General features: G+C 43.4%; 1 protein-coding gene across 4 annotated transcripts in view; it reads left to right on the top strand.

Annotated features, from left to right (window-relative positions):
* Window positions 1-1,828: 1,828 nt before the first annotated feature.
* The window catches only part of dpf1 (double PHD fingers 1), a 45,554-nt gene continuing 31,202 nt past the window's right edge, over window positions 1,829-16,180 (top strand). Inside the window, exons 1-6 of one of the 4 annotated variants that reach the window (XM_086215936.1) lie at window positions 1,829-1,937; window positions 12,534-12,563; window positions 13,820-13,980; window positions 14,744-14,851; window positions 15,184-15,311; window positions 15,976-16,065. In XM_086215936.1, the coding sequence (XP_086072062.1) occupies window positions 1,906-1,937; window positions 12,534-12,563; window positions 13,820-13,980; window positions 14,744-14,851; window positions 15,184-15,311; window positions 15,976-16,065 (549 nt within the window). In that variant the 5' untranslated portion in view covers window positions 1,829-1,905. Of the gene's footprint in view, window positions 1,938-2,355; window positions 3,042-12,533; window positions 12,564-13,819; window positions 13,981-14,743; window positions 14,852-15,183; window positions 15,312-15,975; window positions 16,066-16,180 lie in introns of those variants that run through there. The other 3 variants (XM_086215937.1, XM_086215938.1, XM_086215935.1) reach the window with 3 other exon arrangements.

The raw sequence follows: 16,180 nt of genomic DNA, 5'->3' as shown, positions 1-16,180 counted from the left end.
TATCACATGTCACTGAATGGCTTAAGGCGGCGCCACTGCTGCTAACATGACACGGAGAAAGAAATTCCTGCATTTCAGCTCCACGCAATTGGCGGATCTCCGCTTGACCTTTCCTCCCTCTCCTCTTCCTCATTTCTACCCATTCGAGTCGGTTGAAAACGAACGTTCATGTTTGTTTTTTAAGTTTTTCTAAGTTTTTTTGTTGTTGAATGAAACATCGTAACAGCTGAAAGCACACAATGTGCACGGAAATTAATTGCCTGGCGAATGAGATACAGCATAGACAGGATGCAGGTAGGAGGAAAAGGCAGATGGAAGGATGGATGGAGGAGTGAGGGGTTTGGAGAGGGTCCCAGCCTTTCTCCAACCATGAGAGACAAATGTCTGAAAGAATCAATTATAGCTCCACTCTCATCCCATTGCCCCTGGTTAATGAATAATTAAAGCAGCTCGGTGCAGGGCTACCTGGCATAGATAACATGAGATAAACCACGTTTCTGTCAACAAGCCACCACCAATGTAAGGGTATGTGGAGACAAAGCATGTGCCCTAAACCAGACAGCATACACTTGCATTGTTGTAAACTGAGTTCATAGCAGATAAAGTTATCTGGCTAATGTGGTAGTTCTACCAGAGCAGCTAGCTAGTTTAACTTGCTTGCTTAGAAGCTTGCGGATAACTCACTAACGAGATAAATAACTCAATAGAAAACTAGTAACTAGTAAACGAAATATGTTGCGAGCGACCATGAACTTCTGCCGAACTAAAAAAAACAGCTAACTGGTTAACTAACAAGCCTGTGAGCTAAGTAACTAGCAAAGTAGCTTGCTAACTAACTATATGGTCTTTTTTGTTGTTGTTCACAGCAGCCATGACACCTGCCTTTAAACACTTGAGAATCAGCTAACACGAGTTACGACGTCATGTTAATGTGGACCAGGGCCTTGCGAGAGTGGATGGTTAATTACTGGAATGGTTGTGGCACTAAATAGAATGTGTCCATGATTAATTTAATCCCCCTAACTTGTGTTTGGCCTTCTAAACATTGCCACTGTGTGCTATCAGACGTTTCTCATATTTTTGTGACTCCATTGAAACACATAGAATATTATAAACACCTAGCAGTTCAACGCACAATCCCTACCTCCATCATTATTATGTCTCTGACAGTGTCAACAAAATTGAAAAGTTGTGGTATTTGTGAAAAAAAGGAAAAAAAAAGTCTAGTCCAAAGTATAAAATTGCTCTACAAAAAAATAAAATAGGCTCCCCAATAATGAAATAATACAATATGAAAGCGTGACAGGGTGATGTGGCTAGGAATCAATCACACATGATTGCGTAATTATTGATCCAGCTGTAATACAGCAGTGACATGTGGCCGGTACGTCACCAGGTTTAATCAATCTGACATGTAAACCTATATAGACTAACAGATATGCTAATAATCATACATTTTAAAGAATTTCCTTCATCAGTCTTCAGTTTGAGCTGTAAGTCGTCAGTTTAGTGCAACTTTGGGGCAGAGAATGTGACCTCCATCACCCTCCAGCCACCAGAAACGACAGAATGACAGACAGTCCTGCAAACCAACCTCTATATAACTGTAGACTTTTTTTTTTTTCGGATCTGGGGGGTTGGCTTTGCCCTCACAGGTCCAAGGCGGGACTGTGGTATACTTCCAGCGCGAGCCATGCTGGTACTTGTAGTGCGCTGCTTCGGCATGTTTCATGTTGACATGCGTAAAAAACTACACTTCCCCTATGCTGTCACGGAGCGCTCCCGCCTCCCATTGGTTGCTCGCTGCAGCCGCAGCCCCAGAGAATGAATGAAATTGAAATAGCAGCTACATTACATGTACAATACCGGGCTCTGCAGTGTTGCATTCTATCATAGTATATCAAAATGGCCACAGCGGTACAGAACCCCCTCAAATCGTAAGTACAACACGTTTCCGACTTACAAGGCTTGTTGTGTTTGTGCATGCTGTCACTGACATTTAAGAGCTTTACATCCCCAGATTCTCAGCATGATTACCAGCATATATGTACAAGAGAGGTAGATATAATGATGCGGAGAAAAGTTAAAGCTGGCGGAGGTGTCTCTTTTTTGAGGGGATTCTGGTGCGCTCCGATGCGATTCATAGCATCATCATCCTCATCTCCCTGAGCCAGCAGCAGCAGCAGCAGCGTGTGTGCGGGGATATGGAGGAATGCTGGAGGTAGATTTGGGTGACCCGGTATGTCCCTTGCCAGTGCAGCCAGCCAAGATCACGGTCACAGCCAAGCTTGAGCGGCAATCTGGCCGGGAGGCAGGCAGCTTAGATGGCTTTACAGTATACCTGGGTACGTTTTTTGGAGAGGGAGAGAGAGAGAGGGAGAGAGAGGGGGGGGTAAACAGGTAGCAGGATGGAGCCGGACCTCTCGGAGATATATAGGCAGAGGTAAATACGCTGATGCGCGGTTTCGATCCCTATAATAAACCCTGTAATAAAATAATTTAAACGGCGTTTTAGCGGCTATTTAATCCCACCGAGCGGTTATGGAAGCGATGGATTCTCCGTGAAGTTTGTCCCGAGATCATCTTCCTTTGTGCAGTTATTTTTTTTTTATTTTTTCATTTTTTTTTTTTTTTTTTTGAGAGGGTCTCTTTTTGTTTTTCTCAAACTGGTTTCAGCGGAATGCAGACGCCTGCTGCCCGCCTGGGCTTCCGGCCAAAAAGGTGGCTGATGTGCGTCTGTCAGCGGGTACTTACAAAGAAAAACACAATAGCCCAATAAACACGCGGCTGATGAGTGATTTAGCAGACAAAAGACAAAATTTGTAATATTATAATTTTTTTTTTTTTTTTTTTACCTGGGATATAGGCTGCCTGTCTGTCTGTCTGCATGTCTGTCTGTGTGTCTGTCTGTGTGTCTGTCAGCTTCTCTAAGATGCAGGCGACATTTCGTGCAAATCCATGAACGACTGACTGTACGTGCTGGCCGTAAAGAGCACTTCACAGGAGAGGAGAGAGTGAATAGCAGTGGTGCTGACTGAATGGTGAGCTGCTTTGATTGACTGTGATGGTATTTTAGTGGAATCTGGGTGATGGACCACCTTATTAAGAGTAAAGTTCAGGGAATTTTAGGGCTCCATTAATCCAGTGATGCAGGACAAGTCGGATGAAGGTTGTAATGTGGGACTTTCCCCTCCAAAGTGTGGAGAGGGCCCTCTGTGACACCAGGTCCAGTGGGACTTATTTACATGGAATGAACCAGTGTGGTGCCAGGAAGAGTTGTGGTAATAATAAGATAAATGCTGAAAGTGAAATTGTACCATTTTTAGGTGTTTTTAATTGTGTGTGTGTGTGTGTGTGTGTGTGTGTGTGTGTGTGTGTGTGTGTGTGTTCCAAGATGCTAAGATGTGATTGTATTTAGTTTGTCTGTCAGACCACACAAGGAAAACATCAAAGCAGCAACGTTATCTGCTGGTGTCAGTCCCACAAGGATGCTGAAATCAGGCCACAACAAGCAACGCTGCCCTGTTAGCTGACCAACTCTAAGTGACATGTAGTCCGGCTAACAAACAGAAATTGACTTTTTAACAAGCCACAGCAATTAACACGTCTAGAGACAAACTTGCTATTAGAAGCAACTTTGGTTCAACGTCCAAGCTATTATGTTGGCGGAGACAATGTTGTGTCCCTAAACGTCCTTAAACCCTGTTGAATCGCTGGATCTTATAAGTAATTCAGTGGATGTAAATTCGGTGCGAAGCATCTAAAAATCGCTGCCCATTGCCCAGCCAAGTGTGAGAGGGACTTGCAGAGTGTGTGTGCGTGTGTTGGTGAGTGTGTGTGCGTGTGTTGGTGAGTGTGTGTGTGTGTGTGTGTGTGTGTGTTAGTGAGTGTGTGTGTGTGTGTGTGTGTGTGTGTGTGTGTGCGCATGCGCAAGTAGTGGAAGACTCATTTGTGTGTGAAGACAAGTCAGTGGAGGAGAGCAAGCAAGCTCCAATCTACTGGGCACTTCCCTACCAGCCCTCTCTCCCTATCTCTTTTGGATTAGAGATAATCTCTCTCTCTCTCTCTCTCTCTCTCTCGCTCTTCCTCTCCTCTTCTGTTCCACTCCTCCTCTGTTCTGCTCCTCTCTGTCCTCCCATCACCCCTGCTCTTGCTCCCTCCCTCCTCCTCCATCACTCTTTTGCCTTCTCCTTTTTGTTCAGCCATTTCCTTTATGACTCTCTTTTTTGGCCTCCAACCATTTCCCTGACCCCCCCGTCCCCCCAAGCCCCACCCCGACCCCCACCTCCATCACACTTCTTTACCTTCGGAATCATGTCACTACTTTAATATTCCAAAAAAAATCACTGCAAGAAATTCTCTTCAACTCTTTTTAGACAGCTTATTTCCAGGAGTTCTTTCAGGGGGATTTACAGTAGATTTAGACAAGCATTTACAGTTGTTGTTTTTTTTTCTTCACAAAATAGCATATGCTCTTCAGCTGGAATTGTGGATGCTAACACAACACAAAGCACATCACAATGAGATCATATTTCACATTTTTATTGCTCATCTCTATGACAATGTTTCCTGCTCATAAAACAGATACAATCCTTCAATATGAAAATAATTCAGTGACACAAAGCATCAGATATTCATTTAAATTCAATTAAGGTTGTGGTTTGAGACGATGGTATATTTTTTTGCAGCACATATTTGTGCTGGTTGCAGGAAGATGTATAGATATGAACAAGCTCTGGTGTTGGCAGCGGTCATGGCAGCCAGGGCCTATATATAATATTATTTCTGCCCTGCCTGACTGAGCTGAGCTAAATGAGTTCCTTGTAATAACCGGCTCTGTGTGCAAACAGCCCCCCGTGATAGCTGAACCACAGCCTGAGCATCCATTTCTAGATCTTCCTTTCTCTTTCAATCTCTTCCTTTCATTCCTCTACTTGCTCATTTGTGGATGGGAACACACACACACACACACACACACACAGAAGGAGATGCACACTCGTCCCCTCACTTGCTCCTAATTTTTTCTTTCTTCGTACGGGAGCAAGCCTGAGGTCTAATGTTTTTAAGGGTCTTTCTTTTTCCAAGTTATTCCTTTCATCATCCCCTTATTTAGACTTTATGTCTGCTTTACTCTGTGTTTTTTTAGACTGAATAGAGAAAGACGAGGATAGAGAGTGAGTGAGAGAGAAAGGGAGAGAGAGAGAGAGAGAGAGAGAGAGACATAGATAAGTATTTTTAGCTCTATGACCTATTTCTCCAGTGCTACCTAACTGACTGTCAGTCAGCTCCACTGCTTTGGGACCTTGCGTGATTTCCATCCAGGAATTTTGGAATTTGTAGTTCTGTGAAGAACGGAATAGGTGTGGTGCTCCCCTCCTCTCCTCTCCTCTCGCCTCCTCTCCTTTCCTCTCCTCCCCTCTTCTCATGTCCAGTGGAGTTCTCCAGGGTGGAGTCAACACAAAACCAAGGACCGCTTCCCTCTGCAGCACTTTAATAAGGATGCAGACTGGGGGGTTAGGGGTATGTGTGTGTGTGTGTGTGTGTGTGTGTGTGTGCCTGCGTGTGTGTATGTGTGTGTGCCTGCGTGTGTGTATGTGTGTGTTCTTGTACTTGCTACATTTTAAGGACACTAGAATATGCATTTAACCAACAAAGTGAGGACATGTTAGTCGGTCCTCACACCTTCAAAGGGCCATTTGAGGGTCAAGACTTGATTTTAGGGTCGAGGTTAGAATCAGGTTCTGGTTAGATTTAGGGTCAAGGTTAGGGTCAGGCAGTCAGTTGAGATGGTTAGGTTTAGGGTGAGGGGCTAGGGAATGTATTACGTCACTGAAAGTCCTCACAAAGATATAAGTACAAGGATGTGTGTGTGTGTGTGTGTGTTGTGGTGGTCGTGGTGGGGGTTTTAGACTATGAAAACCCACTCACATGTGCACGCACACCCAGATACAGAGGTAGGGAATCCATCGCCATAATAAGAGGCCAAGTGCAGTGGTGATAAATCTCACCTGAAGGAGCTGTTCAGAGGCAGATTGCCTTACCCTGATGTACTGCCCTTAATACACACTGCAGCTAGCTATGCGCTATATACGCCCACACACAAAGACCAGATATGTATGCACACACAAATAAAAACACTCAGCATGCATATTGTACAATTGTGATAGTTCATACACAAGGCCTGTGTAGACATGCACTCACAAATGTAAAAAAAGATACATTTACACACAAATGTAAGGAAATTATAATGATTCACGGTTCTCCTCTGATAGGACTACCACACCCATTGGACAATGAGAGATATACACAAGAAATAATGGACATCCCCACACGCGCTTCATTAAAAAGACACAAAGCTCGAAACACAAAGCCCTGCCAGAAATGACACAATCTGTTGCATGCCTCTATCTACCTTCCTCACTGTGCCTTTTGCTCTGTCACACCTCTTGTCGTGTTCAAATATGCAGTCAATTGTCAGGTAGTCACACACACATAGCTCACACACAGATGGGCAAACACAGACACACACATCTACATGTACATTACAACAAATTGAGTGTGTATGTGTGCCCCTTTTTTTTCTTCTAGATAAGCATGTGCTTCTTTTTTGTGCTTCTTAGTGAGATAATTTGACTTTTCTCCCTCTCCCTCTTATACATATATATATATACATACATATATATATATATGTGTGTGTGTGTGTGTGTGTGTGTAAGAAGAAGAGGGAGAAAAGTCAAATTATCTCACTGAGAATGAGGGAGCAATACGGGAGGAATAGAGAGGAGAGGAAATTGAATTGAGGATGGTGTGGACTGGGGAAGGTGGAGGGTGAGGAGGAGGGGTGAATTGGGTGATATTGCATAGTTTAATCTGTTGAGTTCAGCCATGGAAGGGCTGGGTTGGGGGAGGGGAGAGCAGTACAGTAGGCCTGATATTAGGTCTCCAATGTGCAGACACACAAAGCTCCTTAGGCCAAAAACACCAATATATATATATATATATATCTTTATACTCAGTGTGTGTGGGGTGGTGTGTGTGCGCACGTGTGTGTGTTTGTGTGTGCACGCGTAAGACTGCACAGATGGACAATGGTGGATGAGACAGGTGTGTGGACAGGTGCAGAGACTCAAGTATGTAGACACCAGTTTTTTGCAGGCTTAAAGCTAACCCATTCATGCACACATTCACACACGCTGCTAACAACACAGCCTCTGCAGCATTTGCTATCAAATCTAAAGTGCAAAACACTCCCGAACAATCTGCCCTGAGCTCTCATAAAGCCATTTACATGTAGACTACTTCATTTCCTTCCAGTTTAATTACCTCATTTCACCAAGTTGGAAACCACCATTGAAATGAAATCGTTGTCTGCGTTGATGGTTTTTTTTTTGTAATTGTGGAATAATTCTCTCATATTTCTCATCGACTTTTCCAATGATGGGATTTCACCTCTAGGGGGAGCTCTTTGTTTCCCTATTGGTTGAAGCATACACTAATTGGTGTGGTAATTGCAGTGTAACCAGAATCTGATGATGGCAGTGTGGACTGATACTTGGTATGAAGTTGAGTTGTTTTGCTGGATGGGACATGAGGGATCACCCACAGATCCTGACAATAGCACAGCTAGAGTGGGCCTGCTGGGGTGCATGCGCTTTTTAAGAAGGCTCTATGTTTACTGACTGTCAGCAGTGGCACACGTGTCTGTTTGTGTGTGTGTGTGTGTGTGTGTGTGTGTGTGTGTGTGTGTGTGTGCGCTCCCACTGATACCAGTTCCTTCAGTGTTTTCATGGAGGCTTCTCCCTCCCTGCTGTTTGCTTAGTGCAGGTTGTGCATCCAGCTCAGTGTGGGCTTCAGGATTTTTAGGCACACACATACACACACACACGCACACACATACACAAGTGCACATATCTCTTTGTATGTACGTGTGTTCGGCTTCTTGTTGTGTGTGTGTGTGTGTGTGTGTGTGTGTGTGTGTGTGTGTGTGTGTGCACGCGCACGTGTGCAAGCACATGTATGCATGTGTCCTTTGTGTCGCTTTTGTGCCCTTGCACAGCGCAGGCCTATGTGATTGTCATTTCCATCATGTCTGCTTGGACATTTTTGGTCGTGGCTGCTCCAGTTTGTTGGAGTGTTGGCATTGTGCCAGTTCATTACTAAAGCTGCTTGTATCTTTACCAGTCTGTGTGCACATGTCAAAGAATGGCTAAACTCAACCAGATATAGAATTAAATATAGCAACAACAGAAGTGCCTTATAATGTGAAATTAGTTTTCATTCAGAATGAATGTTGCATACTGTGCGTGTGTCTGTGCATGCATGTGTGCATGCGCGTGTGTGTGTGCGTGCGTGTGTGTGTGTGTGTGGAATCAGGTTTCATTCATTGGATGTGTGGTCTAGTGTCAGGCAGCTTGGTGGTGTCTCTATACTTATTTCTGTGGTCAGTGTTTTTAGCTTCCTGCTCAGCCAGCAGAACCACAGGTCCTCCTCTGTTCATGGACAGAAGCCTTTTGCTGATAGCTTCCTTGTCTGTCTTAAATGAACAGTTTGAGAGTTTAATAAGTAGATTGATATCACTTTGCTTCTGTGAAGATTAAGCTACAGCCAATATCCGATGGTTAGCATAGTTTAGGACAATTCTTGGAAATGGAGATGATAAAGTTGCATTTGAGGAGAAAACATTTTATTGCTCTCTCTTGACTTGGTAGAGTGTAAAGGTGCGAAGGCCTTTTCAATGCTTGAATATTATGCCTCTGAAATAACAGCCCAGAGGTGAGACAATATGGTCTGAGCCAGTAGCGGTGCTAGTGCTGGATTGATGGTCATTACAGCAGTAAAGTTCATTCAAAACTGTTGAGTGTCCATGTTAAGTCTCTGCTGTGGAACACCATAACACTATACAAAGTCACATCGCATCTTTGCAACAGTTTCTCCACATTTCATCTCTCTGACCAAGTATCAAGCCACATACGAGGTTTCACCTAGTCTTGTTTCTCTAAGTCACATATCGTCACCCTCTTAAAATAATTGCCAAAGTCATTTTTTGACAATTTTTTTTGCGTAAAACAACTCCTTATGATGTTTTGTCTCCAGTTCTTTGTGTTTTCTGCAAAACTCGAAAAAATGACTTGATATTCAAATGAATGAATGATATTCAAATGTCGACTTCAACAATCCTTTTGTGTGAATGGTTGAATGAGATGTAATACTGGGAAGTGCTTTGGATAATGTTCAGGTCGGAAAAAATGCTTCATAAATGCAATCGTTTCAGCTTGCTTACAGACAATAGTAATGTTGAAAAATGGATGTTAACTAAAGACATATTAACGCATTGGCTGTTGTCCACTCCAGTGGGTGTGGCTAAATTAGGTGTGGACAAAGATTTGAATGAATTACAAAAACTGAAAGGCAGATTTTTTTTTCCCTCTCCTTGGGACAGATTCAGGCTAGCCTCCAGCTAAGCTAAGCTTGCACTGCCCCTGACTTCATGTTTAGTGGACATACATGACAGTTGTATCAATCTGCCACTACTCTTTTAAACATTTTGGTATGCTGCCATGTTTATTGTTTGTTTGTTTATTTTTATGAGCATTTAGTTGATGGTTTCTCTTAACATCTACTGCTATTGATGCAGAGCTAGCTAACTGGTATAGTCAAAGCCAAATGGAAAAATTGATAGACTGAGCAACACGTATTGTAACAGTCCTGATCCAGTCTTACTTTTCTAACCATGAATGATGATTAAAACACCAGATCCCTGAACAAAAATAACTAAAAATTGCTATATTTCATTGCAGTGCAGTTTCAGTATAGGCCTGTTCTACTTGGCAATGAAGCTAACTTTTGACAATAATAGCAAGCACTTAAATAAATATTTACTAGTTTTTCACCAAAAAAATCAGAAAACCAGGCTTTCAAATTGCAGCTGTAAATCCGATGCTCTTATGAACATTTGCACTGACAATCATGGCTTTTATGGTCCAGAAAATGTCTAAAGTCATCTCTCAATGATATGATGGATATGAGGTGAAGAGGACCTGTCAATGAGCCACATCCTTGCAGGGAAACGAGCTCTTCACATTTCATCCTCTTCTGTCACTCTATACTTCTTTCTCTTTTTGTCTGTTGGAATTTTTGTCCATCCCTTCCATCCTTGCCTATTTGTATTCCTGCCTCACATCTGCCTGTCTCATTCCCTCCTCCTTTCTTTCGTCACACGTCTCCCTCACCACTGCTACTTCCCCGGCTCATCTAGCGTACGAGCCTCCAAACAGGCTAACAGTCATGCAGCTCCCCTATCACAATATAATAGATTGGGAGCATCCAAATTGAAAGAAGCCATTTTCTACAGCTGTCAACTTATTATCGAGGGGTCTAACTTATTCCAGTACCTCTAAAAGCAGCAGAGGAGAGAGGGATAGAGGTGATGTTGGGGAGGTGATTTGAAGTGAGAGGATGCTAAGGGAGGAGGCAGATGGGGAGCTCAGGGGTGAGCTGTTTTACATTTTGAATGTTTTCCCATGTTCCACTCAACCTCACTCTCCCTGGTATTTCAGTTTGGTCACTTGTGTATCTTGGAGTTGGTTTTTTTTAACTATTTGACTCTTAATATTTAAGAAAAGATCATGCACAGTAGGATATTGTGTATATGTAAATAACTATACATGTATATTCTCTCTCCTCATTATAGTTTACACAGCCAAAGACAAAGTTTACAAGGGGCGTGATGAGCAGATTGAGCCTGCTATTGTTTGGACAGGCCTCCATCCTGCGCCATCCTTTCTTTGTTTATTGTAAACCACAGGGAGCATGACTGGCTCAACATTCGAGCTTTCGAAGCAAGGAGGCGAAAAGATCTGGTGCAGCCTCAAAATACACCAATTCCTAGTCCAGAGGCTGTGGACTCTTCAGCTCAGTCCCAACGATACATTAATGGACATGAGCACACTGTGCCCCACATATTGTGGCCCCGGTCTCATCCTTTAAATGTCACGCGTCCTGCATCGGCCCGCAAGGATGCAGAAGTGGTTTAGGAGGTTTTGAAGACAGCAGATACAAGCCGTCAGTCCTCACCAGCATCCGTTGAGGCTAGAGATGAATATTTCCTTTTTTTCCAAACAAGTCACTTGATTCTACTTGACATTTTCTTGGGGGGGGGGGGGGGGGGCGCTCATCCAGCCCATCTTCATATGTGTAAAAAAAAACAAACTTTTTAATCCATCTTTTTAGGATATTTAACCATTTGTGTGGATTAACTGTGGCAAGTTTCCGGTTAAATAGATTAGGGAATATGAAGGTTTTCTTTTTGTGGTTTTATTTGTGAAGCTTTTTCTAACATTGTTAAGAAAAGTGCTATATGAATAAAAGTTTATTATTATCATTATTTTCATTCATTCATTTCATGTTGGCTTGAAGCAGTCAGATCATATACATATCATTAGATTACCCATTTTCAGCTCAATTTTGACATTTTTTGGAAATTGTGTAATTTATTCCAATATTTATTATATCACAATAAATTGCTATTCACTTTTATTTTACCATGAGGTCCTCTGCATTTAGCTCCACCAGTTTACAGTTGTATCAGCATGAACAGATACTATGTACACGTTATTGAAAAGCATGCAACGGGACTGAAAATTTCCCCTGTGCAAACATGACACCTTTTCTCCTCAGCTCTCGTTTTTAATCAGGTTGCTGTACCTTCCATTTTAAAAAAGTTTTATTAGTAAGAAACCAAAATAAAAATTCATACACCACTTTTACCTGTGGAATGCTAAAATCTTGCAATGTCTTTTAAAAGTCTCAATGTGTGTTCTCCATAAGACAGAACTAGATCGCAGATGTGCAGGCCAAGTCATGCCATCCACCTGCTCTTGTTTGAATAACAGCTGAATCGTGTGATGACTGCAGTTAAAGTTTGCTTGCAGTGGAGGAGTCCGATAGTTTCATGTGATGACAAAACTCTATTGTTTCCTCATACAAAACAGACTTTGTCATCCGTCTCTACTGCTGTTTCATACACATGTTGCTTGATATTTTTCAAAAAGAAAGACAGTAGGCAATGATTTGACCTTTTGTCAAACAGTTGATCATTCACGTCTTCAGAGGCAAATCTGTAACGGCGGCTGCAGTACACCATTTCTATAACGTTGCAGTTTGCCCGTCACTGTAGTTTGGTGTGTGTGTGTGTGTGTGTGTCTGTGTGTGTGTGTTTGTGTGTGTCTTTTGTGCGTTTCGTATCTCCCGTCTGTAGAGCACAGTGACCTTGATGTCCGCACTCAGCAGGAAGACACAAGAGAGGAGTGATTAACAGGAGAAAGACAAAGAGATAAGAGGGAGGTGTGAAGGAAGATGGAAATGAGAAAAAAAAAGTGTGGCGAGAAATGGACAGAGTGTAAAAGTAAACAAAGGGAAAAAAGAGACTGTGCAGGGAGAAGTGAAGGGAGCGAGAGGCGAGCGGAGAATGTAAGTGGGGTTGGGTAGAGGAGTGACTCACCACACATCTATTGGTTTTCTTCTTCTCCCCACAGGCAATCTGGAGGTGCAGTCATCAAGAACAGGTAAGAGGGAGGATGGGGGAGGAACAAGAAGAATATTACACTGAATGTTAATCAAACTCACTCTAGCACAGGTGAGAAAATACAGTGCACACATTTTCTCGCAGGGAAAAATGAGCTACAATGTGTGTGTGTGTGTGTGCGTGTATGTGTGTTTGCAATTTTAACAGTCTGCTGGTGCCAGCTCTGACCCAGGTTAATGGGACTGTGCATCTCCACGGCTCACAGCACACGCACACACACACTGGCGCTCAAAAGTGTTTGAAACTCACCCACATACACAAACTTCCGGTAGACCTGACCAACAAAGTCACTGCTGATGTTCGAGTGGTTTGGTGGTGTTTTGATATCCTGTGGTATTGGATGGTATCCATATCCAATTGTACACAATGTATTTTGCCAAATATATAAAGTGTCAAAAAAAGACAAACCATTCAGAATTGATCGTAATCACGCATCACCTCTCCTCAGAAGGGAGAATTAGTAATAACAGATGGTGGGCAAAGCGAATTGGTCCCAAAGAGGAATGCATCTGCTGCAGGTTGGCAGCGTGACAGGTTCCGACCCAGTGACGTTTGCTGTTTCGTTTCTGATGTTGTTCAGAAAATAAATTAGACACAAAAGACATGAGTGAATGTGAACTGATCAGTTCCCCTCAGACATTTCTCCAGACTCCCTTTTGGAAATCACAAATTTTACTGCAGCAGTGTCTGCCTGCTCAGACACAGCTCTGAGGCTCCTGTCCATTCAGCAGGTCCAGCAGTTTGGGGCTCCAGCAGCGAATGGCCCTCAAGAGTCAGGCAGAGAGCAGAAAGACCCTGGCACCCCGCTGTGGCTTCTTTTTTGGGAGAGTGTGGTTTTGTTGTCATGTAAATGAAACAATAAAACTGTATTTTCAAGAACCTTATCTATGCAAACCACAACACACAGAGGAAAAACAGGTTTTAGGAGCTGAACAAGCAAAATGGCAGTGTGCAACAAGCCCTTCCACTACCATTCTTTGTGCTAAGCTAACCTAGCACTCAGCTGGTGTCTGCTCTAACTACCCAATGCACGCAATGCCCAGAGGAGGGGAGGGTCTCTGCAGTATCCTCTTGTCTGGCACTGGGAAGGAGAGCATATAAGCGTATTTTCCAAAAAGTTGGTGTGTTCTTTTAACAGTGTCAGAGATTGAATAGACAATTACTGTCTTGCCTCCATGTCCTTCACCTGAGACTCACACACTACCCCCCCCCCCCCCCGTCTCCCCTCTGTCTCAGTCTTGGAGAGGAGTTCTACAAGGAGGCCATTGAACACTGCCGAAGCTACAATGCCCGACTGTGTGCTGAGCGCTCCATGCGTCTCCCCTTCCTGGACTCCCAGACAGGTGTGGCTCAGAGCAACTGCTACATCTGGATGGAGAAGAACCACCGTGGACCAGGTGTGTGTGTGTGTGTGTGTGTGTGTGTGTGTGTGTGTGTTGTGTGTTGTGTGTTTTTGTGTGTGTGTGTGGATACCTGGAGAAGCCTGGAGTGCTCCTCGCCCATGTGTGTTTTGTGTTTGCCAGCTGTCGAGCAGCACAAATGATTCTCTCCAGTCATTTTGTCCTGCGGCTTCCATCCTTCCTGTGCTCTGCTTGTTTCTGTCTCTCTTTCCTTCCTCTCTCCTCTGCTTCATTTCCTCCTTCTCCTCCTCCTCTTCAGCCCCCCTACCTTTCACACCTAGACTTTTTTTTTTATTTTACTCCCCTAGAGGGTGTTTCCTCATCGCTTTCTCTGTAACATCAGTGTATTTTGGCAGTGAATCAGACACCCCTGTAGCAATGATACGCCGCTGGCACAAACTATTCCACTGAGAACACACTTCCGTGTATGTGTGTTAACGATCCAAGTTTTCGAGCTGCGCTTAGTATCTGCCAGGAGATTTTTGTTGTTGTTGGGAGTCACTTTTAACTGCACTTGAAAAGAAACCGAATTGATTTGAGTTATTTTAATCGACAGTTTATCTCCATTGTATAATTACAGTAATAGTTTTAAATAAAGTGTAACTTTGTCATTTTATTTGATTGGAAACACATTCAGCACCTCAATCTCACAATCAATCTGCACTTAATGCCATTTAAATTTTCATGCGTATCATACTGCTTCCGGTCATTAATATCAGGAAAATCCTAGAACTGATATATGCTTTCCTCTGTGTCTCAGGTCATGCACCAGGTCAGTTGTACACGTATCCCGCTCGCTGCTGGCGCAAGAAGAGACGACTAAACATCCTGGAGGATCCGCGGCTTGTACCGATTGAGTTCAAGATTGGTAAGGAGATGGAGGAAATGGGACAGTTCAGAAGCTTCAGCACAAACAGAAACAGTGACGCATCCTCGCTGTTAAATTTGAACTGTTCTCCTAAATTGTAGAGGTCGTAAAATATTAAGACTCCAGCTTTTTCCTATGAATAATCTAAAAGATTCAAGTTTATTCTACACAGGGAGGTCGGATAATTAAAGAAAAGCGGACACTTCTTCAACCATGTCATATTGTGTTCACTCCTATGAATCAGCCAACTGTTGTGTCCTCACTTCCTGCGTGCATGTCAGCACGAATGTGAGATCGCTGCTGTTTCTGACTGCAACTGTCTCCTTCTTCAGACTACGAGGCTTCTCTAAAGAAGGAGGGGGGCATTCCAGATGGTCCTGTGTTGGAGTCGCTGCTCGCCGGGGAAACCCTGGACAAGAAGGTAGAAACCAAGGAAGAAGAGCCAATGAGCGAGTGTCAGGTGAGTCTTTCTTCTCTTTTGTCTTCATTCTTGTATGTTTTCTTTTGTTGTTCTGTGTCACGTTTTTTTCACGTCAGTGTAGTTGTCTCTTTTTATCTGTCTGTATCACCCTCTGTGTTTGTATTCTTTTGTCTGTCTGTCGTTGTGTCTCTCTCTCTTGGAGTGTGTGTTTTGGTGGTGACACAGGCTCCTGTAGCTCCTGACAACTCCCTCCTGGCGTCAAGTGTGTGCGTGTGTTTGTGATTGTGTGTGATTGCGCTGCCAGTCAGTTTTGGTTTTGCACAGCTTCCTCTTGCATGTTTATAGACCCCCCAACATGTGAGGGAAGTCGATCCACCTCTTTGGTCTGATAGAGTATGCTGCATTCAGTAGCTTCTAAGCAAAAACCTCTGTCTCAGTATGGCACCAACTAAAATCCTTTGCTCTCAAACTCTGATAGACCGCTAAGCAGTTTCGTGAATGGCCCCCACAGTGGCCCTTAGGGTGCTAGAGTAGTGCTCAGGGCCTCTAATCCAGGGCTTCATCTGACTCTTGTGTAGCTCAGTATTAAGTGAAAGCAGAAGTTGAAACATACTGCAGTTTTTTCCTATAGTTCATACAAAAAAATTGAAGGAACCAAACCTAACTGGTGGTCCATTTTTATCTCTCTACATTTCACCCTTAGAAGTTGCTGGTGGGGGATTTCCCTCATGAGCTGGAGGTGGACGAAATGGAGGAAGATGTCCCGAAGCGCAAGAACCGTACCAAAGCACGGGTACGTCGTTTTAGAATTCACTCTTCGTGATGATGTTACGTTGTGCAGTCAACACAGAAGAGTGAAACAAGTTGACAAAAATGACCCAGCAGAGTGACGCAAGTTGACAAAAATG

Source organism: Aulostomus chinensis, chromosome 10 (genome assembly GCF_037954235.1).
Source record: "Aulostomus chinensis isolate RoL2024-O1b breed Wild chromosome 10, RoL_Achi_v1.0, whole genome shotgun sequence".
NCBI classification, from domain to species: Eukaryota; Metazoa; Chordata; class Actinopteri; order Syngnathiformes; family Aulostomidae; genus Aulostomus; species Aulostomus chinensis.
The sequence above is the reverse complement of the archived record's forward strand: the minus strand, read 5'-3'. Positions and strand labels throughout refer to the sequence as shown.